The 25,744-nt window shown below is 36.2% G+C and overlaps 1 protein-coding gene across 4 annotated transcripts in view; it reads right to left on the reverse strand.

Annotated features, from left to right (window-relative positions):
• Positions 1-4,936: 4,936 nt before the first annotated feature.
• IFT80 (intraflagellar transport 80) overlaps positions 4,937-25,744 on the reverse strand; it is a 54,002-nt gene continuing 33,194 nt past the window's right edge. For 2 of the 4 annotated variants that reach the window (XM_056358424.1, XM_056358425.1), the window contains exons 10-21: positions 23,376-23,494; positions 22,439-22,513; positions 20,627-20,790; positions 16,126-16,190; positions 15,196-15,331; positions 14,357-14,504; positions 13,442-13,613; positions 13,001-13,018; positions 10,482-10,571; positions 10,212-10,384; positions 8,951-9,074; positions 4,937-6,157 (exon numbers count right to left, since the gene is read on the reverse strand). In XM_056358424.1, coding sequence (XP_056214399.1) covers positions 6,044-6,157; positions 8,951-9,074; positions 10,212-10,384; positions 10,482-10,571; positions 13,001-13,018; positions 13,442-13,613; positions 14,357-14,504; positions 15,196-15,331; positions 16,126-16,190; positions 20,627-20,790; positions 22,439-22,513; positions 23,376-23,494 — 1,398 coding nt within the window. In that variant the 3' untranslated portion in view covers positions 4,937-6,043. Of the gene's footprint in view, positions 6,158-7,076; positions 7,143-8,950; positions 9,075-10,211; positions 10,385-10,481; positions 10,572-13,000; positions 13,019-13,441; positions 13,614-14,356; positions 14,505-15,195; positions 15,332-16,125; positions 16,191-20,626; positions 20,791-22,438; positions 22,514-23,375; positions 23,495-25,744 lie in introns of all 4 variants that reach the window. The other 2 variants (XM_056358427.1, XM_056358426.1) reach the window with 2 other exon arrangements.

Consider the following 25,744-nt stretch of genomic DNA (forward strand, 5'->3'; position numbering starts at 1 on the left):
ACACCATGCTATAATGTAAATGAAATCTGTCCCTTTTTAGAGCAGCAGCAAACAGCTAAGCCCTGCTTGGGCTCTCTTGTGCTCACTAAGCAAATTTCATATCTGCTTCTGCAGAGATTTTCATCATTTACATACCTTCAGCTTTAAGTTTTCTAAGCAAACCAGCAGAAACCTGGTCCTGGGGCACACTGGCAGGTCTTGGTGTGCTTTTTTGCAATGACATGCAGTCAGCTGCAGGGTTGGTATTTTACAGGAAATCTCAACATCCAGAGCACTACAAGCTTCCAATCCAAAGGAAAAAGAGCAGAAAAAAACAGGACGGAAAGGTTTTGTCTCCTACACACCTCTGTGAGTTGAGCTGGATTATCCATGGTCTGTGAAGGGCAGCACATGCACACACCTTTGCCAGGGCTTGGCCACAGTGATCATGGATTTAACAGACAGACATTAGTGCCTATTCTCGCATTTTTTTTCCTTCCATGGTTGTTATCATTCTTTCCATAGTATTTTCTACCTTGCTTTTGTTTCTAGATATATCACAATCAACCCCAGATTCTTCTTTTTAATTGATCATATTCATATTAATTTACAAAATAGAACAGAACTTATGCTATCTTGTTATTAAATGCCAGTTGGCCTTAGGGGTTTTTGTTGTAAATTCTTATTTCTATGGATAAGCAAGGTAGAAGCGCAACTGGCTGTCCTCATCTCCCAGTCATCAATATAAACCAGTCAATAATTGAAACAGAGTAAAATCATACCACATATCTATTTTGGACTTAGAACTTTCTGTTTTGAACAGGAATTAATAGGCAGATTGGTTAATTTATATGGAAACCCATTGATTAACATTTGGAATTACAGTAACAATTAAGTTCTTCACTGACCATTCACTGCAGATGTGTCTACCCAAAAAAACTTAATTCCTGAAAGAGTAATCACTTGCAACTGTTTATTTGTCTGAGGATTGCATGCTCCAGTTTCTTAAGGAAAGCTGAAAGAAATGATGTCTCCTAGTTTATTCACATTTTTAGGAAGCAGTGTCAGTGCTCGTTGTCATGGGCGTGCATTTCTTCTCACTAGGCTGAGGGTACATCCAGCACCAGGCAGATCACTCCCATTTCCAAGCACTTTTTCCATTTTTCCACCTCTCAACTTTTTATTAAAGCTTTAAAGTAGGAAAAGTAGCAGCAGGTATCTGTCCCTTGCAAAGAAGCATTAGCTCTTTAATAGCTCTAAAGAAGACAGCACAGGCGCTGCGGGAGAATCTTTACTGGCATACCTGCAAGTTGCCTGTATCACGGTTAAGCTGACCAATTAATCCCGTACGCTTCCAAAGCTAACAGCTGCAGGAAGGGCATCACTCTGGCAAAATACGAGGTTCGTATCTTGCCAAAATGGTACCTTCTGTTTTACAAATGACAAAAATTCCCAGTTAATTTTTTCTTAAAAGTTAAACTGTAAAGGAATTTATCATTTCAGTCAAGGGACCCAAACCAAACACAGCGGGCTTACATCACTTTTCAAGGAGATTTACCAGATATGCCCAAAAAATCACATCAAAGCTGGCACCAGGCCAGTATGATCCAGCTCTCAAATCGCTTTACTGCTTGAAAAGGAGCATATTTCACAGCTTTGAGGCATTTGGCATTGCTAAGACTCACTCTGTCCATGTAATACCAACTTTTTGATTCCTATTTGGTTCTTCTGGAATCAGCAGTACCGACACATCAGAATTCAATGGATAGCACTTCTTCCCCCCCACCCCCTTTTACCACCAATATTTTCATTCACTGTTCATTAAAATCTACGTATTTGCTGAAGGAGTGGCAAAGACTAACTCTGAGAGGACCACAGGACATTTTTTGTTATCTATGATAGTGACTTGTACCTTTTTGCAGGAGGCAGGTCGATAGCTCTGGATGCAGTCCCGCTGCAGCTGAAGGCAGCCCACGCCGCCCCCCCTCCGTCAGACGTGCCCGGGCCATTTCTGTTAGTCAACGGGAGCTGCACAGCTCCAGCTCAGCACCTGCTTTGCACACTGGCTCCTCGGCGTTTTGAGAGCCGTCACCAGCTATCCCGGTCTCCAGCAGGGGAGAGGATGGTCTCCTCCCAGCTCCCCGGATCAGGCAGGGCTCAGCTAAGAGGTGGCTTGGTCCCGCTGCCCACTCGCGCAGGCCTGCTGGGTGACCACAGGCAAGTGGCTTCACCTCTCAATAAGGGAATGACAACCCTGGCCACCTTCATCGAGTGCCATGACGGTTATCGATGTTGATTGGTTTGAGGTTTGACACCTTTCCAAGTTACATAATTTGCCTGGCTTTCCACCATCTGACTGCATTATGGACATCAGCTTCTTGGAATCCAAAAATCAGCTGGATTTGTGTGGCAGAGAGGCACAACGAAGCCACAGAGCCAAAGGCTGGCATTCGGTAACCTGCCATTACCTCTCCCCTCCTTCAGACAAAGATGCTTCCTGTGACACAGCTTCTGGCCTCTGGTGTAAAATTGATATATCTGCAGTCACCTTATGCACAGCATCTTTTAGAGATGAAGATTTGTTTTCCTGCAGTAGGGAATGGTTCTATACAAGCTATGAAATTCAGCCTTCACGTCAGATGATTCAAAGCTTCACCCTGTTCCAGTTCCAAAGAATAAAATCCCACAAACATAGATCTCAAAGTCTTACTGTCTTAAATATCAGAATACAAAAAATACTTTTCTTTCTTCTTCTGGACTATTAAAAAAATGCAAACCATAAAAAATTGAAGCTGGAGGTAAAAATGAAGCATGTTTCTTTAACCATTTGCATTATCTGGAATAGTTGCATCCAAAATGATAGTTAAAATGTGGCATAAAGCAAGGTTTACATTTTTTTTAATTTTCAAATCCAAGAGGAAGTTCCGAAAATGCTTTTTTCACTGCTCTTCGTTGCAGTCACCCATCAGTAACTCCCCTTAGAAACATAGGGTGGCTGCTGTGCATTGTAAACAGAAAACTGTCCACACGGAACAGACAGATGGCAAGGTCTGTCCATCGCCAGATGATGGACAATGCATGAAGGCTGGGATGTAAAAATGGGTGTCCTCTAATGCAGGGCAGGGTACTGACATTAACAGATTGCTTAGGTTTGTTCCTCACTACAGTACTAGAATGGGGTGAAAGATCAGCAAATTTTTACATTATTTCCAAGCCCACGTGCAAGGAGAGCCAACTACATCGTTTGCCATGTTTGAAAATTCAAAAGACAGAAGTGCTACCTAACTCACACAACATCTTTTCAGTATGTTGCTTTCCTAATTCAATTATGGCTTTTAAACAGCCAGCTTAGCATTTACCTTTACCTCACTTAAAGATACACTTTTCACATTCCCATTTGAATCTCCCTTCTTACAACCAGAGAGAATCTATGGTGGTCAAGGTCAAATGAAGTATGTGAACTGGAATACGCATCCTGCTATAGCAAAATTGGGGTTATATTTGAGTAACTGATCCATCACAACAGCAACTAAAACAATTACATTTCTATTGCGTTAATCCCTACTTCTTAAATAGGTTTATGATGTTTAAAATTAAATAGTCAATAATTAAATAGGGTGCTATCCATTTTTAAAATAGGTATTCTTAAATCATTGAAGAATCAAGTATTCTTGCACTGGACAATAATACAACCAGTAATTGCTTAGCTATTTCATTTACAGCTCTGGAAGGTTTTAAATCAGGGTTTGGACAAGGAGGTAGTATGACACAAACACAACAAGTAGAGTGAAAGTACTTTCGATCTTACTTTGCACTTGCTAATATGCCAGTCTTTCTGAATACATCAGAAACGGCCCACTGAAGCAGATACCCAAGGTTTGGTTTGTTGCAGCTTGTTAACATACCCAAAACATCTGTATCCTTCTGTTATCTCTTTTTACTTAACAGATGGCATTAAATGAACTATTGAAAATTACTGAAAACAGGTACAGACACAGTGCAGAACTTCAAAACCCCAGACAAACCAGCACAAAATTATCTTGGACTGGGCAAATGGAACTTTTCTGGGAACTGCACTTGTGATACGTAAAACCCCTGGAACAATCCCAGGGAAGCCATATAAGAATGTTTCCTTCTGAGAATATTCTGAAATCTAGGTTTCATACCCAAGGCTGGAATTGTACCAGGTTACCTGCATATTAGAACCTGGTGAAAATAAAGAATATTTTTTCCAAATATTTATTTTTCCAAGATACTTATTTTGCCTTGTATTCTATTTAACACAAACATGGCATATCATTCAGGACTGGATATGCACGGAAAAAACCCAGATCTCATCAGCAATAAATACCTTAAAGTCTTCCTTGTGCTTTGGCCCAGGAACTAACCCACCTTTCCCATCACCTAAAATAGAACACTTCTCATCAATACCGAGACATGGAGAGCCAGCTTGAAGTACTGCTGTACCACCTTCTGTGAACATCGGCATCGGCTGAAGATCAGCCAGTCTGAGACAGTACCTTTGCAAGCGTGGCATCCATCCCACTGTTTTATCTCAGTCTTTGCCATGGCTAATTGTTGCACCAGGCACTTTTAAGCAGCTGAGTGAATTTGCTGCCTCTGCTGTACCTCCAAGTGGCCCAAGAATAAAAGAGCGAGATTGAGCCGAGATCCTGAACTTTGTAGCACCGCTAGACTGGTCTTCAAAAATTGCTTACATTGCATTACAAATCTGAGCCAAGTTTCATAAATTTAACATTAAACACTTGCCATTAGTGGTATTTTGGGCTCATTTCTGGAAAGTAAGTGCTTTCTGCAAGTTAACGGAAGGTGTTTACTTTGCCACATGTCAGCACACCAGAATACTGCAGAGCTTCAAATGAGCTACATCAAATACATTGTTTTATTTAGCAGTCAGGTAAATCAACAGAGATCACTTAATGCATCACCTACTAGATACATTTAAAAAAAATTCCGTTTTTATTAAGAAATTTATGAGCTGTGCAAAAAACCATCATATAATGATTTACAAAAACGTTTGCCAGATATACAGATATTTAACATTTTGATGGTAATATTTCAAAGATACATATTATACAATGTCAGTTATGAATAACTTGCTCATATATTTGTAACGCAAAAGGCTTCTGCAAAGAACATCTAGCATATGCAGCCACTTTCATATGTAAAACAAAAATATATCTTGAAACAACACAAATGTAAAAACAGTATTTTCAAATCAAGTGCTTGGTGCAGAAAAAAATATGTGGGAAGTTCTTCCTTATTTTAAATGAGTATGGTATTTCAGCCTTAAGGAAGCTTTCAATATTGTCAATTATACGTGCTAGATGCTACAAAACCAACCAACAATTCTGTGTGTTACTTCAAACAACACTCAAAGCACATTCCACTGCATTTTAAATTATTTATCTCAGAAAATACCTTTTATTGCTAAATTGTTTGCTGCAGGAACAAACCTGAGTTGCTGAAGTAATCTGAAATCATCTATTAAAGAACTTGCTCATACATACGTAGTACCAGAAGTATGTATTACCATAACTGTGAATAAAATATTCCTTTGTATTTATAGGTGCAAGCAAATCCTTTTTTTACTGTTCAACACTTAGTTTGCTGAATTTGTCTTAGGGCAACTTAAACAAGTCTTTTCAGAGGTCCCTGAGTTTGCAGAAATAACCAAACTACTTAACTAGCTGCTTAAACAGGGAAATTGGTAGTTGGAGGCAACTGAGGTTAAATAATTTTAATGGCAATGAAAATGTAAAAGCCACTAATGGAAAGACAGTAAATTTTCCTTTTTTGTCATACATGTATTATGGACTACAAGGTAACTACTCGCTGGAGTTAGGCCATCAGAACATAAACCCAGATCCAAATGAGACTGTAGTGAATCAATAATTCTGCCTGTCATCCAGCCATTAGCAAGAACCACAGCAATTCTCACTCCTGTTCCCCACAAAATGTTTGCTGAGACTTTTTTTAATGTGTCAAAATATGCCAGTACAAAATATCCAAGAAGCGCTCATTAAGGCAACCAAGAGGACAGTTATTGCTGTACAGTTACACTGGCTCTCACTGCGGGACTGGTTGCTGCTCGTTCTCGTTCTTTAGCAATTTCCATCTCTATTTTGGCTTTGATTTTATTCCAATCAACTTCCAGCTGTAAGAAGAACAGAAAAGGGAGTACGCAGAGGTCAACTAGCATTATATAGAGAGGTCAAACAGATAGCTATACACTAAACAGACAATTTGAAATTACAATTACAAACATTATGTATCAATCATTACACAGCACTTCACATATAAGCGACAACTTGTCGACACACTAATGGAATGTATGAAGGCAGAGTTGAGTTCTAACAAACTGAGCTTTCCACCTTTAAAATAAAACAAGCTTGATATCTTAACAAATACTAATACATCTCATTGTGTCTGGCAAAAACCCATTAGAACACAAAAATAACTTGGATCAAGTCATTACATTTAAATCAGATGCGACCTCTGTGTCCTTTTACTGAGAGTATAGCCCTGTATCAATAATACATGCAGTGATGTCTTTTGACTGCGCCTGAAGTCCACCAAGTAAACACGATAGCATATTACACTAGTTATCGATATAACAGAAATCAGATTTCTGTTTGAAATTTGTTGTCTAGATCAATATAAGTTTTAGCTTTATATTGGCACTTCTCCAGCTGCAGAGAATCATCACCTTCCGGCTGTATTCTATTTCAGTGAAACTTCAGACAACAGACATAGTACAATATCCATGGTACAGTGGAGTACAACTGTTGCCTGTCTTTCCAAAAATGCTTGACAAGAAAGAATGGATCATGGTGCATTTGGTGACTACAAAAACATGTCCAAAACCCGGGCAAAAACGTAACTGCAAAGTTCAGTTTCATTGCTGGAGAATTAAGACTGTCAAAGATGGGATGGGAAAAAAGTCTCAATTGCTGCACAGGGAATTTTCAGAGTAGCTGTTACTCTGTTAACTAAGTCATGAAATAACAAGGAAGATTCTCTGTGAGGGAAGATGTAATTGCAATACCCATATTCTCATGTGAAAAGGTTAATACCTCAATTCAGGATGCATTTACTGGTCCAGGTGCTTTGGATCTGATGACTGAAATCTTTATGGAGCTCTAAGAAAGAATGCGTTTGCTATAACAGATGTCACACAGATGCTAAACATACCACATACAGGGCTAATTCTGCCATCCAGCCCAGAGAGCTACTTGCCAGCGAAGCCAACAATCCTTGCCAGTGACACCTACTAACTGCCAAGATATGGATTCTCAGTATACTCATTAGGTTCATAATACCTTATATATAAAGACGTGAGATGTAACAACTAAGCACATTGTTTAGATTCCCTATCTGCTTGCAGATCCGTGCTCTCAGCTGCAGTAAAGAGGTAAAAACTCCTTACTTAAGCCAGAAGGAGCTTTAGGTGGTGAAAGGGAAACAGACCTATTTATTTTTTTCCCTGAGAAGGAATAGCAGCACAAAATCTTGCTTTTCTCTTCAATGCCCTTAACGTTTCCTGCTAACTTTGCTAGTTACCACTACAGCCAAGAGCTTAAAATCCACTTCATTAAGCAGGTTCCCTCCCAGTTTCAGAGGCAGCAGATAAGACCTCCAGAACACGGATGCAGAAAAGGACTTCTTTATTCCAGGAACCTTCTGCAGTCTGAGACCCAAGTTTCAAGACTGAGTGTAAGGTGAAACGGGCTCCACCCGCGTCACTCTGCTCACACCTTGTCACTGACAGGGTGTTATTGCTTAGGAACCCTTCCAGAAACTACGGCTTTCTTGATGATTTAAAAACAAGACAGTATTATCTAAAAAGTCTCTTTCAGAAGCATCAGGGGATTAACATGATTTTTGCTCAATAATGGATTTAAAGTATGTAGAAAGCATACTTCCAGCACAGCAGCCAAAATTGCTGCATGATAAGAGTGCCTGGAATCTGTTCTTTTTCTGTACTTCCTAGGTAAAGTACTGCAGAATGGTTCATTGGGGGGCTAGATACTGTGCAGACTTTTATTCTTGCTTAGGAAATGAAACATCCTTAGAAGTGCTAAAAGCTAATGACTTACATTAGAAATCAAGCTTTATTGAAAGTGTAATGGACAATGACCAATTAAAGGATCTGAGCTAACAGCTGAGATTATTTCCTGATCCATCAGCTACTGTGGATGCAAGGATCTGACACTGTCAAAGTACACGTCTCTCTTCACAGTTTCACCCTCGGAATGCTTCAGAACAGTGAGGGGAAGAGCAGGAAGGACATAAGGGCCACTCAGTGAAATTGCTGTCTAAGGTGCACATGTGCGTGATGCTTCTCATAAAAGAAATGCACACAAGGACTTCAGTGGAATCTAAGGTACTTTTAGCTTATGAACTGTAAGATCTATCCTCAGTCTTTAAGATCTGTGAAATGCTAATACATTGAAATGACCTACTGATGATAGAGGGTTTCCAGAGGTTTGATGAAATTGTATATTTAGCTATTTATCACATTCAGCAGAACGGTTTGTAGTTCACTTTTAATGCATATCTGGAAATCTTCAAAGTTTGTTATTGTTGCTATCCATAAAATCACAAAAAAACGTTGAAGACATTTTAGAGGTACCCATTCAATCTGTACTAAGGTCTAGCTCCCTGTTTATAGAGAACAACTATGCCTTCATTTGTATAATCCTTGCCAGATACTAAATATATACATTCCACGTCTGCACCTTCAAATAAACCACATGCACAACTACCACTAGCCAAGTAGCCACACATCAAGCTATGAACTTGTATTCAGATGTAAAAATTTTAAGATCTGTGTCCACATTTGAACCAAAGAAGGAAAACGTAAGAGCAATTCTTCCCCACCCTCCCAAAGTGGCTACAAGGGGCAGGCTGACCTAAAGCTGTAGGAATAATTCTGAGCAATACTTACACCTTCTGCATATTGCAAAAATCTTTTGTTAGTTTCTTTTTTACCAAAGTCCTCTAGGAACTTTTGTCGATAAGCCAGGACCGTGTCAACATGTGTCTTGTGCTTTACTGCTAGTTCTAGGGCCCTGGAATAAAACAGAAATGGGCTTGTCAGGCTATATAAATGCTCTGGCACAACTACAATCACCATGGTTTTGCAAAACGATATGCTGAAAAGCATTCGGGCTGCAGGCAAAGATTCCTAATCTATAGTGCCAAGCAGTTTTACATTAGTATCGGTCACAAGAGGTTAAAAGTAGCCAGCGAAGGAAGACTGTCTACTTTATGATGCATGCTATGAAAAACATCCAACGGTTATTTCTGTTGACAACCTCATCACATCATTGGAGTTTGACAATACGAGTCTTTTTATTTCAAGGAAATAAAACAGAGTGGTTAGAGTTTAGCACTCTCAATATAAAGGGGCAAAAGTAATAATTTTTAATAACTTTGTAACAGTCAGGAACCACTCCTGAACAGCGTCATAATACTTATTGATAGTGTATGCTACACAGCATTTATGAATATTCTATAGGGAGGAAAGATTAGGCATTGGATTAGTATAACCGATTACTCTCACATCTGTTTTCTTCTCAATGGCATAAGGAATACTTATGTTTGATAGATACAGTTTTTAGATGAGACATAATAGGCAACATAATAAACCCCACAGATATGTGGGGAGGAAAAACAACTTTTTGCCTACGGTGATATGAATATAATAGCAGAGAAATTAGTAGTAAATGGCCTCAGAAGATTTTGTTAGAAAACGTGGGTTTTTGTTTAAAGGAGAAATTCCTACTTTGTTTTCTCAGGCCTAATTCATATTTCATCCACCTACACAGTGCTGGGAGTCTGAATCGCAACGTATCTATTTTTAGCAACAAGACATTTCAAAACAGCCTTAATTCTTTGAGGGTCACATACAGTTTGAGGTATCACTAAGGACTTTGCTGTGTCAAAAATAATGAAAAAGCAAAATGTTATTTAAAAATGCTTCCAAACATGCTTTGCACTTCTGTCACAGAATACTTGTCTTCTAAACATGACAGAAAAGAAGTTACTTCTTTGGTTATTGTCAGGATATGATTTACTTCATCTTTTTACAGTTCTGGGCAATTACAGTACAGGTAAGCATCTGCAATAAAACAACCAATCTCAATAATTTACAGGTTACCTCAGTAAGACTGCTTATAAACATACTGTGTTTGAAGAAATACTACCTATCCCAATTGTAAAGATTAATGTTGACTTGAATAGCTTGATAGATAAGGCCTGTTTGAAGAAGCAGGGTTTCAGCTTCTTGGGTGTTTCCACTGAACAGCAGTGTATGAGCCATCCTTGATTCTTTTGATGGAAGATCTTTGATGGAATTGATATACTGAACTTTGTCAATCTGTTAACGAGATGTACAGTAGTTTAATAAGGGAAATTAATGAAGAAAATTAGTTTTGCAACAATTCAACTAGAAATACATAACTAAATTTTCTTACCTCACCAATTGATGCATAGGCGATTTCTGCTGTAGTCATGTCTTTGTTGGCAACTGCCATAGCAGCTAAACAAGCCCACATCGTCTGATCCTGAAATTTAAAAAAAAAAAAAAAAACGCAACTCTTACAACTTCGAATATTTACTATCCTGCTAAAAATGACTTCTCAAAGGAAGTATGCAAGTCCTGAATATAATGCATAACAATACAACATTTCTCAGTATGCCATTTAGGGCACCGTGGTCTAACTCTCTTATTAGAAAGTCACTACTTTCTCATCTTTCCTCAGAACTCCTTCATTATAAAAATGTTGAAGTTGTGATCAGCTGAGACTGACAGTGTGGCTAAATGAGTCATTAGCTCTCAGCATCTCAGCCAGTAATGAACTCCTGCCATTGTATCACTTCACAGCCTCGTCACTGTGTCCCTGTCCCTGCTCGTGGAACTATGCTGGAAACTAAAGCACTGGCTGTAGTTAGGAAAATCAGTTTAAGCTGGCTGATCATAACCTGGCTTCACAAATAACTGCACTGGAACCACGATGCTGACAACAACTATACATTTATCATAAACGTACTATAACTGAAAAAATTATTTGACTGTAGAACAATGAACCTGCTGAAAAGTAAATAAGAGCTTCAAAAGTTCTGTCTCCTTTGTGATATTTTCAGTACATTTTATGTTTAGAACTAAGAATTAGAAAACCTTAGTGGTAATAATAATATTACAACCTTGTTTTCTATTTTTGTAACTTTTGCAATATTATTTGGGTTTTTTTACACAACAATAAGGAAACTCCACTAACTCAGAAAAACATTTAGGAAGATTCTGACATTTTGGTATCTTATCTTTTCAAGTCTGACAACATTATAACAAAGCTATACTACTAAAACATACTAATTAATACAGTTTAGGCTACCACATGTGAAAACTCTAGGTCAGACAGGAAAAATTTAATTTTGAAGACACTTGTTAGTCCACACACAGTCCAGGAATTAAGTGGGTTTTAGTAGTTTTGCTAAATATGTTTAATAACAAATTTGAATTTTTTTTTAAACACTTCATCATATGGTTTTTAGAATAGGTTTTTAGAAGCAGCATAGGATTACTGTTAATTTAAAACTGACTAAACAGCTACACTGAGCATGCTTTAAACATATTCCCATGCCATGTCTCAAAATTGCTTTTATATGAAACAAAACTGGTAAGACCCACTGAAGACAATGAAATACAGTAATTTAGCCTAAGGCTTTCACTATCACCGTCTTTGCACATGTTCCCACTCTTTACCAGGATTCAGGACAAGATAAGCATTCCTCCTGGTAGCCCATAATTTGGGAGATTCAAAGTTGTCCAGAGAATCAAATACTAATAAAATCTTGGTCACATTTTTCTCCTGCTTCCCTATTATTTAGAAATTTAGGTGATAAAATGCTGAAAGCTCAGCTTGAAACTATTCAAGGGACCAAGTTTCTAGGAGTTTTTCACCAATTGGTCTTGTGTTCTCTCTTTCCTCAGAAAGATGGTCCGTTTTCTTATTACTGATTAGAAATGCTTTGAACTGTCTACCTGGGTTGCCCCAAATCAACAAAACAGCCCTGTATCTCCATGAAGAGTTTACGAATCATGAAAGATAAACAAAGTACTCAAGGCAAGACCTTGGTGTAAGGGTGTTCCAGGTCATCCCTCAGCCCAAAAACAAAGTACCAAATAGAGAGGATATTCACACCATCTAGTTTAGGCCAGATTAGATTACCTTCTATCAAAGACAAAAATTTTCTTTTGTCAATCAATGCAAAGGAGAAGTCTTCAAAGACCAAGACCGAAGTATCCAACTTGGGGATGCTTAAAACCAGATGATGTGAATACTCTTCACGCTGAAAATAAAGATTCTGTTCCAGTTTTTCTTGAAAGGCCTTCCTCACTTGTTGACAGATAACAGATTAATGAGGAAAAGCTCATAAAAAAGGACAGTGAAAAAACCATGATACCTATATTGAGATTTCATTTAAAAAGCACCAAAAAATTAAAGTATTTTTTCCTTTTAAGTATGACTAAAATCATTGGATGACTCTGCCCATAAGAATGAAGAGGATGCACGAGAAGTTTGACCAAACAAACCCCCTGAATTAGAAAACCTTCATATCAATCAGAAAAAAACCTATTAATATTACCACCCAATACAGTTGTTTTATTTTTAAAAGATGATGCATTTAGATTACTCAAAAAAGTTAACATAATACTGCATTTGAAATCTGAAATCCCAGTTCCCATTGCCAAATACTGGGAAAAAAAGCCTACTATTAAAGGGCTAGCACCCAAAATAAAAATCAATATACAACCCAAGTTTTCTGGATGTGTATTGATTTAATAATGCAAATACAAAAATAATTGAAATACCCATTTAAGGTCATGGCAATCATATGAAAGTGCTAAACTCTTTTCTAGGACTACATGGGGGAAAGGAAGCAGGGTTTGGGGAGATTTTTCATTGTCAGTTTTAAAGACTCCCAGACTCACCTCATCTGTTGCTGTTGCCTAAATATATATAAAAGAAAGCAAAGGGGAAAAAAAAAATCACACAAAAAACAAGTGAAATAAAACATGAAAAACTACTAGGCAATGGTGGAGACACAGATAATTTTTAATCAGTTATATTAAGGCCTAGTCCTGAAAAGTTAAGCTTATTACTAACTTCTGTGAGTACTGGACTTTGCTGTGAATAAAAATAAGCATTTTTATTATATATAATGACAACTATGAAATGATGCATCTGTATATTACATAATTATGAAAAATGTATAATTTTTCATGACCAGCTCAAAACCAATCAGCAACAAAGCAGAAGAATGGAAATCAGATGTAACATCTGAAATGCAATTACCATTATTAAAGGAATACTTGAAAACATAAATATTACAGTGAAATTATATCTGAACATTCCTGATAATTAGCATTTACCTTGACAAAGCGACACAATCTGACAGCATCTTCCCATTTAGAACTACTAATATATTCATGAAGAATCGCAGGATAAGGTGACATATTAAGGTGAATAAGTGAACCATCTGCTCTTCTAATTGTTATTTGATTTCCTACAAAATGTATAATCTGGGGATTTTTGCCAAATTCACTGGGTAGAGAAAGAAAGGTAAGTTAATATTTACTTCTTTCTAACTGAAAAGGACATTAGGAATGTAAAGAAATCTTTGTTTCAAAATTACAACATGATTATACTTCGTTTCCAGAGCACATAAAAATCTAAGCACCTAGTTATTCACTAGTTGTATCCAACAGGTAGTTGTAATGTTAACTAAAAATAAATGTTAGTTATGCACGTACACTGGCTGTAAGGCAAATGCAAACTGGGTATTTGTGCAAAAATTTTCAAATACATTTGTCAGTAAAAAGTATTTGGGCTCCCACAACTCTTAGAATGAAATATAAAATCCTTCATCAAGAACACCTGAATTCATTATCACAAGCGCGCAGACTGAAGCAAACATGCTGAGCTAGAAATAGTATTATCTGTGATGTAATGTTTTGATACATTTAATTTCCAACAGATACTTTTAACATATCTTCTTTTTTGTTTGATTTTTTACAAACAACTAAGGCAGTATTTCATGAGATATGATTAAAATTTTGCTTATGCATCAAGATATGCATCATCCATTTCAACTGCAAACTTTATGACATGAATTATAAAACACTTTTTCCTCATTTCCTAATCAAGAAGTAGTAACACAAGAAGAATTTTAGAAGTTGCAACCCTGGCTTTTACTTCAGCTGCCAAAATTAACATAATGTTTTAAGGAACGAGTAAAGTAGGTAAAATACACAGTAATACTATTATGATAAAAAAGAATATATTACCTTGCATCTTTTTCATACAGAGTTTTTGGCAAAAGATCTTTATCTACATTGACTGTGTTGGGGTAGTACCAGACTGTAAAATGAGTATCTTGAATCCCACAAAGAATGTTAGACGTGTCGTTCCAGGCCAAAGTTTGAACCATTGTCCCTTAATTTAAAGATAGAAGAATAACATGCATTTCCACAAGAAACTTCAAAATAAAGGTACACTTCACAAACTGTAGTAAAAGGGTAATTATTAGCCATTCTTAGTTCCTTTTATAAGGACTGAGTTTAACACCTTGTTTATAAAGTAACATCTTACATACTTAACTTCCAGTCAAATTCAGTTCTTGCTTTCTGAAAGTAAGTTCTTTTCAGAATAATGGTTTTTTGGACTTGGTTTTGAGACTGGAGACCAAAATTAACACAATGGTCAGACTGCAGCTTTGTACTTCATGGATCATGCATCTACCTGCAGCATTTAAACTTTTAATTAAAAAACATTATGAAATTAAGAGTTTGCATTTGCAAGAAAACCTTCTGAAAGATTCTGTACTGAATAATTCTGAGGAATACATTCTTCTCTAATACCCTTCTAGCTGCTTGCTCCAGAATGCAGTAACAAGTGCTTAAATGTTAACAGCTGCTTTACATGTAACTGATATATTATCAAAATTTAGATAAAATGTACTAAAATTGCCTCTACCACTATCTTACGGAAGCCACAGAACTATTTCCAATGTTTTTTTCAAGTCCAGTTTCACTATTAACTAAAAAGCAAAATTTTGTCTCTTTACTAGATAAAAGTCTATTTGCCTGCTAGCACATGATTGAACGTTATTTTGAATTTTCCTTACCTATTTTGACAATCTTCTGTTCTTTTCCAAACCGTTTAACTGAAGTAATGTAGAGATCTCTGTTCTTATCAATAAAAGCTATTTTTCTTTCACTTGTAAGCCCTTTCTGGTCCAAAGCAATCGCCACAATTTCCGTCTGAAAAGGAAAAAGAAAATATCTGATTTTTATTTTGGAGATTCGTATCACAGAAAGCATGTGATATTCAAAAAAATGAATGCTTTACTAGAAATAAGGCACAAAACTCTTGAAAAACCGGATTGTGAAGACACTTTATGTGTGTCTTCTCTGTGGAATGAGGCATTATATGAATTGAATTTCATGCAGATTAAACTAAAACTGCAACAGAGAAGAGTCAGCAGTTCAGGAATTTACTACAGAACTACAGAAATACAAGTTGCAGTCTCAAAGCAAAAGCTGCCTAAAAGATGAATGTTTTTTCTTCTCTCCAAAGAAGCTGCCTATTTTTGACTTTTTTGTATACCAGAAGAGTGAAGAAAAGTAAGATGCAGTTCAGGCAATCATTTTTGAAGACAGTAAAAGCTCAGACTGAAGGCAGACAACTTTTTGATGATGTTCCTTTTCTTCAGCATTAACAACAGGTTGACACTAATGAAAGCAGCTTTGGAGGACATGCAAAGGAAACTCAGGTGATGTTTTACTGCATAACAAAACTATTTGCCTGTAGTTTCAAACTCTTATGTGCATGGGAAAGACATGCCAGTAACTGAACACAACCTATAACATATCCCTTTGTACCTCGACGCTGCATAAAGAATCTGATTTTTGTTATGTCAGCTAGGCTTGTCAAGCTCCTGTCTATTACGATGGTAAGCCTTTAAAAGTTTATTAGACCCATTACTGAGGAAATCCGTTATTGATTCTTAATTTCAAAGTATAATAAAAAAGAGACACTAGATTCTTCACCTTACCTTATGGGTTAGAGGCTTTCCATCACCCAATGGCTTTCCAGATAAAGCTTCAAATATGTAGATAACTGAAGAAATTAAAAAAAAAATAATATTAGTTACAAATAAGAGTTCTTCATAGACTTTTCAAGCAGTTCCATTCATTTTCAGAGGATAATTTACTGCAAGTGGATACTTATTACTGTGTGCTAGATATACCAATGACTCACACTCTGGTGAAAAAAGAATCTTACAGTTGGGAAAACTTAACCATCAGAGTCTGCTGAGCTTCGGAATAGCCTCATTTTGCAATTGGAGTGATCTGTGAAAATTCTCAAATATCCTTCTTTCCAGAGCATTGATAGCCATTGAAACATGACATCATGGACTGATACAGAAAAGTAATGTTTTACTTCCCATCACAGCTCAAATGGTTATTTACAGAAATGACATGGAGTTCTATATGATGCAAGTTTGTACTCTCCATCTGAATAAATTAATGTTACCAAGGTTATCCGATACATTTATTCAATCTTAACCCATTATTTTGATGAATATGAAAGTTTAGGAAGTGATACCATTGAGTGGAATATTTTCCTGAAGAAATTATCATCATATAGAAAGCTGCCCTTCGAACAATTGTGTAATGCATTCTCTATTTTGTTAAAAACCTGCTCTGTTTTGAATTCTTAATACAGTGGTCCCTAGACATATTTTCTTGCAGGACAGTTCAGGTTTTCAGCTTGTCATGATGATACAGTTAATGGCAATACATTAATAACTGGCTTCCTCAAAAAGTATCTGCTTTATCCAGATATACTTGAATTATATATATAAATTCTTGCAATCTTTACCAGAAGCCCATCTGTTCTATACTCTCCCTGTCTCACCCTCAAAACAAAAATAAAACAAAAAAACCCTCCAAAAATCCCCCACCTACACCATCTCTATTTATGGGATATCCAGTGATGACTCAAATTTGCAATTCACTTAAAAATAAAGTTTCTCTTTCTTCCTTTCTTTCTGTCTTTATATATACAAGTGTATGTGTGTGTGATGCACACATATCCCTGTGTGTTCAAAACCTATTCATACATACTTTATACATAGTCTGTGAATACGCACATGAATTCAGACAGGCATAGGTAGAGTATTCAAACCTAGAGGAAACTGTAACATTATAAGGAACACCGGTTGTAATTTAAAGCACGTAATTCAGCGTTAGTCCATGGATGTTTTCAGATGTGACAGAAACATTTCAGATGTTCAGTAGCACACCCCACCTGCTATTTCAAAGCACTACCTGTAAGTACACTACGTAAGATGAACATACAAGTTCATTCCAAAGGATGGCGATGTTAACATGTTAATCCTGCTGTGCATTTCCTTCACTAGGACACAGGATGTTGGTTTGAGGTCAATGGTTATACAGGCAGATTTTTTTTTTTTTTAAATACAACTGTAAGAGCAGGTGTTCAGAAAACATTGGTTGAGTTTGCAAAGGAAGAAAAAGGTTTTGCTCTTGGCAGCAGACTAAATATACAAAAAACCCCACCACCCTAGTTGTTTCTGAGAAGTTCTATTCTTCTCACTTTTATGCATGTCTCCCTGCATGAAATTGTTGATCTAGCTATACAAGCCAATTTTACAACTACTATACTAGCTATAGGAAGTGAGATTAAGAGTTTTAAAGAAAACCACTGTACCTAACTGACAAGTAAAATTGGTTAACTATTCGTGAATCTACAATGTTTATAAAAGTATTTAAGAAAGTAAGTTTGGGGTTGTTTTGTTTCTTTTTTCTGGTCTGGAAATATTCCACATCACTTTATAATCATTTAGAACCTAAAATAGATCTTTTTAATATGTATAAATGAAATATATGAATAAAGGGTATTCTCTCACTTTGAACACTCAGAGAAAGAGAACAGCTACTGTGTGCCTTTTAACACACGTGTTCTCTTACGACAGAATAACTGCTCCTAGGGTGAGCAGCTCCATTTTAAGAACAGGCTCACCTCCCTCTTCCAGCTTTATTAGAGACTGAGGAAGGACTGTAAATGCAGAGATACCAACCTTTTTTCTAGATTGCTGAAGGAGGAAGAGTATCCAAGTAAAAACACTGAAGGACAGCAAGTGATAGCGTCCTCTGTTTCAGTGTAAATTAGCTTGTAGAGAGCTCCATGCTACAACATGTAAACTGCTTCCTGCATCAAACTGAGCTATCTTAGATATTTCTATATTGCAGTGCATTATGAAAAACAGACCTGCCCTCAAAACAGGGCAAAGAAAAAAAAGAACGGCTTCTGCTGGGGTGAGTTGAGAAGGATAAACAGGCTTAGATAAGCCGCGGTTTCCTGTGCCAAGGATCTGTTTTCCCATGTGCTGGCATATTATCAGGCTTTTTACCACTACTAGTGGGGCTTGTATCTAAAAAAGAAAAAAAACCCCACCCCTACTCATTGCCCTGATGGAAGCTCCTATCAACAGAATAATTTGGAGAGCTTATCTTGAAATCATAGCCAGAAACCCAGCCTCTGTAAATTACAATTTTGATGAAGATTACCCTGCATGCAGAACCAGCTCACAAGATTTTCAGGACACTAATGAGAAAGGTTTGGAGATGGAGATGCTCTTCAGTCTGCTCAGCAAGACAGGCAGGGGAACAGGGCAAGAGAGTGAGTTTGCCATTGAAACGTTAAATATGCACGCATATAGAGAACAGTCAATATTTATGGATACATTTTCTATATAACCTCAACTTATTGAAAGTACTTCTACTGCTTTTGTTCTAACTACATCAAGGTGTCACTACAGCAAAAGTATAAAGTCCCTGTGTTACATGTATTAATATACAAATATACATACACTCATGTAATATAAATAGACATACACACAGAGTAAAAAAGAAAAGATCAGAAATAAAATACAACTTTTTACTTATCCATTTAGATTTTGTTTGCATCCTACTGCTTTCCTCCTAATAATTTACACTGAAATATATTTTTGCTGATTAAAATAAATTTTAATTATTACACAGCTGTTTTAGATATCTAATGTCTTCGTGTTTGATGATAACATTTTCTGAAGTAATTTTCCTCAAAAATTAAATACATACTAGTAATGCTACTACTCTTAAAAATAATTACTCAAAATGAAAGAAAGTATTTGTTCTCACACAAAAGATAAAATGTATTTTTTTTTCTTGTACATTCTTCAGTTGTACAGAGTAGCAAAAATGCTTTGTAACAGGGAAGTGAGAAAAACCTCACCTACTTTTTCTTTTGTTTGGGTGAGGATATTTTAAAAGATCTTTATAAAGGTTTTCTTCATTGACCAAGTAATTTAAGTTGCAGGTTATATGCTGAGAAAACTACCATGCAATCAGTACTAAAGGGCTAACTCCCTGCCAGGATCTTCTTTTGTACTTCACACTGAAAGGCTTTTTTCTATGGCAAAAAGAAGATAGATATGGTGGTTCTTTGCTGCAGAACAAAGAATTTTAAAATTCTGAATCTGTTTAAAATCTATTCATTAATACTAGGGTAACAGAGTTATAGCTAATAGATCGAGCGAGTGTCAGTTGGAACCACGGGCAGGAAGTTTTCACTGTTTGACTCTGCAATAACAGCACCTCCCGCGCACAGTTGCTCCCACCGGTAATCCCCTTACTGGCTGTATCGCAGGAGAAATACTGCTATTGATAGCACTCCAGCCCTCTATTGTCATCCTTGTATGGCCTATAAATGGCACAGTTACGAAGTCAAAAGTCACAGCGCTGTGGGTTTTTCCAGCAAGGGAAGTGTCTGTCTCCAGCAGACACTTAAATTTATATTGTTGCACAGGTAAACTCACAGCTTTGCATCAACAGAGAGAACAAAGGAAAAGAGCTGACTGACAAACAGATATTCCTGTACCATTCGTTAATGCAAAAACTTACCTGAAGCTCATTTGGCCATGTTATGGTTTAGAATCACAGTGCTTTTGATGCCAAAATACAAAAGCTAAGAGAATAAAACTCTTCAAGAAGACAGCACTGAGACAGAGTACATCACAGCCTCATACCTATGGCCATATCAGTTGCATATAAAACCTACGTGCTGTAAAGATACAAACCCAAAAAAACTAAAGCAAAGAACACCCGAGAACTAAAATTAATCACAGCTAATATACTGGTAGCTTCTAAGAGCAGCAGCCAAGCAGAAAAAGTTGCTGAGTTACTTCTTTAGAAAAATCATGTCAGAGAGTGAAAACCTACCGTTCAAGTATTTAATGCAAAGATTCCATGGTTCTCTGATGCATTACACACAACTGGAAGTGCAAAGACATATATCATTCTCTAACTCTTATCATCGATGTTAAGCGAGACCAATCATTGTAATACATTTTAAAAATAAATATTGTCTTTATATCACAGATAAATTGTTTATGCTTTGTGCTTTTTTTTTTTTTTTTGTACCAAAGATGTTGAAAGCCTCATAATGAATTATTAGTAAACACGGAACTACTAGAACAGAGAACTTACCCTTTTCATCAGCTTTGTCTTTTACTGCTAGAGTATCATTACTCAGAGATACTGTCTGAGCATTTAAAATGTCTGTTCTCATTCCTGGAAATTTTGGAGAGGAAATTAATCTTCCTTCATATGAATATAAATAAAGTCCTCCACCATCTACAAGAAGAAAATGCCTGCCAAAAAAAAAACAACCCACCAACAACAAAAAGTAAATAATTAAATGCAGAAAAGCATGATTATAGTTTCAACAGTTTGAAGGTAATTGTCTAACATCCTGAAATTGTTTTCAGTTAAATACATAATTTCTAAACTTTACATTTCAAAGTTGATATTCTGAAAGCTCTGTATGGAATATTTCAGTTTTAGTGTGAATGTTATCTTTTCCATGAAAAATACTTATTACCTGGAATCACTGTGACTTTATCTGTTAAGATATTACAGGATTTAAATCTTGTAACTCCTGATGACAGGGTGTTGTAAGATGCTACTCCCCACACATCACCCCATGAGACGATGCTGTGTGTATGAATGTATGTGAGAAACAGCTTTAATGTATACAGCTAGCTTTGAAATAGTATTACCTGTACCATTTTCTTCAGTGTGACTAGATTATAGAGTGCAGAAAATAGAAGACATTTAATGAACTGATCACCATCTCTCACGATGCATGGCTTCAGTGAAAAATAACTTATTTGCAGGAACACATTGCAAACTTTTATTGTTAAGTAGAACTATTTATGTTCTGTATAACTGGTAAATACAGTATCTCTAGTTCAAAGACACAAAAAACACACCCATAAACAACAAGCCAGTTGTTAGACCCTCAGCTATTGTAAATGTTACCAAACACTGGCACCAAATGAACCGCTGTTTGTGTGCACATATATCTGTAAAGGTAGCCTGGTTTTACCTAATTTTTAGGTTTGTCTCTGTGGATCACCTACACTGCCAAAGAATCTGTACCACATTTTCAAAATTTCTTTTAATCAGCAGCACAAAACTCCAAGTCTAGAAACTGATCTTCAAAATCCTGTCCACTTGCTTACCCATTCTCTCCTGCAGTATCTTTGTAGACTAGGACATACGTGTTTAATTCAAGGCATTCAAAATTGCTGTGAGCACTGTGCTGCACTTTGTAGAAATAGTTGTCCAACAATATTTGTCCACAAAAATTAATACTACAACCAAAACTCAAGAGTTTTGACTCCTATTCTTAGTCCTTTGAAAGACTTCAACAAAAGCACATGTAAAGATCTCTTTGACAAATGATTTTTAGGAAATACAGAATAAAACAAAAGCATATGTAAAGATCTCTTTGACAAATAATTTTTAGGAAATACAGATTAAAACAAAAGCATATGTAATAATCTCTTTGACAAATGATTTTTAAAAGGAAATACAGATTAAAGTTTTTTTAAACAGAGGAGGAAAACATATTAATGTGTTGCAACTAAAAATACAAATAAAGAAAAATGAAACTATTTATTTGGCATAGCTGGCAATGTTTTTAATAAAATCTGGAGACCAAAGATAATTTATAAAAAATATATAGAAGTTCAAAAAAGCAATATAAAACATAAAAAAAACCCAGATGTCAGCTCTACTTTCTCCCATAAATAAGAGTATAAAATACATAATGTATTAAAAGATTCATTACCACCATCGTAGACCTACAGTAAACATACCAGCTAAGCCTTTCCATGCTACTCAACGATACTGTGTACTCTTTGTCTATTCCTAATATCTCATTACATACTTATAACAAAAGTTTAGGAAATGCATGTTCACATCTAATAGTGAGCATTACAAGAAGTTACCTACCTTTCTGCTTGTAAAATCAAACTAACTGTTCCTTCCTTCAGATCAAAGATCAGTGGTGTATTCCAGTTCTTTGTACTGAAAAAAAAATAATTCATCATTTGTTAAAAATGCTAATCTTCACGTATCATTGCAAATACAAAGTTTAACTCACTAAGTAAAGCATACACATTTTAATCATCTAATATTCCTAAAAAGGGAGGTTTTCAAAAGGAAAACAGCATTTAGGAAGCCAAGCAACACTGATAACTGTGCAGTATGATCCAATAACACTTCTGCCTTCATTTTTGCATCCCTTCACACTAGAGCAGCTAACCTAGGAGTCTTACTAAACAGCAAAATCATATTTATATGAAATAAATATATTTTTTAAATATTTCTGAATCGCAATTCAACTCTTACAGTGATCTGGAGTTAGGACAGTCCCTCTCATGTGTCCTACTACAGGCTGCATTACTGTTCAGAATTAATCATCTCACTGAACATCTCACTGATAAGTGCCTTTAGGAGTAAACTTTAAATTTCTGCACACGAAACAGAATATCATATTCTTAAAACATGATGCAGGATTGAATCATTCCTATTCTACTCCAAAATAATGGCATGCCAGAAGCAGAATCCAAAAAAAGGAGTCCCTAGGTGGAGGCACAAATACATTTACATCCAGTCACCATTCCTGCAGCTTCTATGTGAAAGGAAAGCCTGCCAAATTTTTGCAGCAAAATGAACAGTCATGGCACCAGCAAGAAGCTGAAAGAAAGGATGATGGGGGAGGGCAACTATACTCTAATACATTTCATTGTAGATGATGCTAGGTTCCATAGAATATTTCAATTTGTTAAAATAAATAAATAAAAGTTAACTGCTGGATTTCAAATAAAATTTCTCCTAGTCTCCAACAGATAAACTTGAGAAAGCTTCATGGATTTGTATTACTTACGAAAACACGTAACACTGAAGAGAAGTTGAAACAACCAAATGCCCGTAGTTCAGAGAGGCCTTAATAACCCTGTCACGGAACTCCAACAAATCTACCGCATCATTAATAACATTGTGCACCTAATCAAAAGAAAATTTTGTTAAATAAACACACAATAACTGAAATGAAAACTAACTAGTGAAATACCATATTTCTTTCTTATTTTAGGTACATGCTGATACTAATATGCAATTAGAACATATCTACGTGGGAACAGGCCCTTTAACAGCACTGGTAAAAACTTAAACTCTAAGGTTCAATAAAGTCTGAATAAACAATGAATAATTACTGAAGAGCTGGATGGAGTTCCTTATAAGAAAGGAGCAATAAATGTGTACTTGGAATACATAAGGTATAAGAACAATATTATACATGAAGTTGAGAAAAATCATCTGAGCTCAAGGATGTCTGAAAGTTCCCATTTTAAGACTCAGTGTTTGGTTGCTGATTATTTAAACATTTGAAATATAACACTTCAGCGATCCCATCATTCTATCATCAAAACAATTCAGCAATATCCAAGATTTGGATAAAGATGTATTGTCTAGATGCTGAACAGCTCTAGCATATACTTTAATGCTACCTCTCTGAAGTAAGGGAAATTTAGGAGATGGCCTTGATGAGCAGGCTGCGCCTTTGCCATTTCTGTGAAAATTCGCTCAAAGGACAACGTTTCAAGAAAATCACAGTTTGCCTATAATCAACACAGATTTCTGAGCTTGAAGATTTTAGGCAGCTAAAATCTAAGAAGGTCTCTTATGGCAGGGTTTTTTTGTTTGCTTATGGGCTGTTCTTTGTTGGTTTTTTTTTAAGATGTCACCATTCTGAGGGTGGTAACTACTTTTTCATTTTCGCCATTATGCAACCAACTGCAAAACAACGACTGAACTCAATTATTATGAAAGCCTAGAAATCATTTCCAAAGACATATTAATTGCTATGTCCGCTGCAGTGATACATCCGTAATTAACTTAGCTATTGTAGTACTCAAGAAAAAAGAATGCATCTAGAACTTTTTTGTAGGTAATATTTTCCTACATAAACATATAGGAATTAAATAAAATAATAAAATAAAAAATTAGTCCTGAATCAGGGTTAGCTATACTTCCTGAGTTGTTTGCATATTCAAACACCCTGGAGATTATTCATAGAGCCCATCTGTTACGAGTCGATGTCTGGGAATGAAAGAAGAAATATGAATTTTTACCTGCTAATTTGTCTTCTGTGTTCCCAGACACTGACTCATGTTATCCCACCCACCGGACCAAATTGTAATACAACATTTCTGTTGTTACAACTTTTCCCAATTACATATTCAACATTAAAAGAATCAAGACCAAAAAATATTTAAAGGTCTAATTAGGAATTTAGGAACTTGACTTCAGTTTTGAAAATATTGGCCTGATGTCAAATACCAAATGTGTAATTTGGAAAATTTGTAAGAATGGAAATCTTATATTATCCCAGTGTTCAGAGAGTGAATGTTGTGAGTCAGTGTCTGGGAACACAGAGGACAAATTAGAAGGTAAAAATTCATATTTTTGTCTTAATTCCCAGATATTTGGTAACCTAAATGTGGATTAAGGCCAAGATTTTTCAAAAGAAGGATCCTAAACTTAAGCTCCAGAAACCACATGTAGGGGCCTGTTTCATTTCCAGCAGTGCTGAGACTTGGCAGGTCCCGCTGAGGTCAATGCCTGTTGCTCAGCACTCAGCTGGAAGCGCCATGCAGGTACCTGATGTATGTTATATGATACATGACAAATTTCTGTAGTTTTGGAAGATCTGAATCTAGGCTGCAATACAATATGTGGTGCAGAAAAGCACGTTACATCTCTTTACAGTTATAGTCAGAAACCAAATTTACCTGGAAATGCTGTAAGACAGCAACATTCATCACAGCGTCATTAACAACAAGGATACATTGAATGTTATTAAAGCATCAGCTACTACAAAATGCATCAGTACCTCAACAACTCATGAACGCAGATAAGGTGAAGAAAGCTCCTCTGTATTACCTACACTCAGTTATGCAACTTCATCTTTGCTGACAGTTATTGTAATGCTATTTAGTACAACGCTTTGGTTTTGGCCAATGTATTTGTATTGTTTTCTGGATAAACATTTTCATTATACTTGGTATCATCTCTCTTTTGTACGTGGCCTCTCACAGATAATTTCACATGCTTTTTAAATGAGCTTTGCACTTTTCTGGAGGATAAAGTACTGAGTTATGTAGTTCTCGTCCATCTGGTGGCATGGTTTGGTTTACATGGATCCGATCTTTTCCACAACTAATAATTATTTACACCATTTACTAACTTTGGCCA

The sequence above is a fragment of the Falco biarmicus genome, chromosome 13 (genome assembly GCF_023638135.1).
Source record: "Falco biarmicus isolate bFalBia1 chromosome 13, bFalBia1.pri, whole genome shotgun sequence".
In the NCBI taxonomy this organism is placed as follows: Eukaryota; Metazoa; Chordata; class Aves; order Falconiformes; family Falconidae; genus Falco; species Falco biarmicus.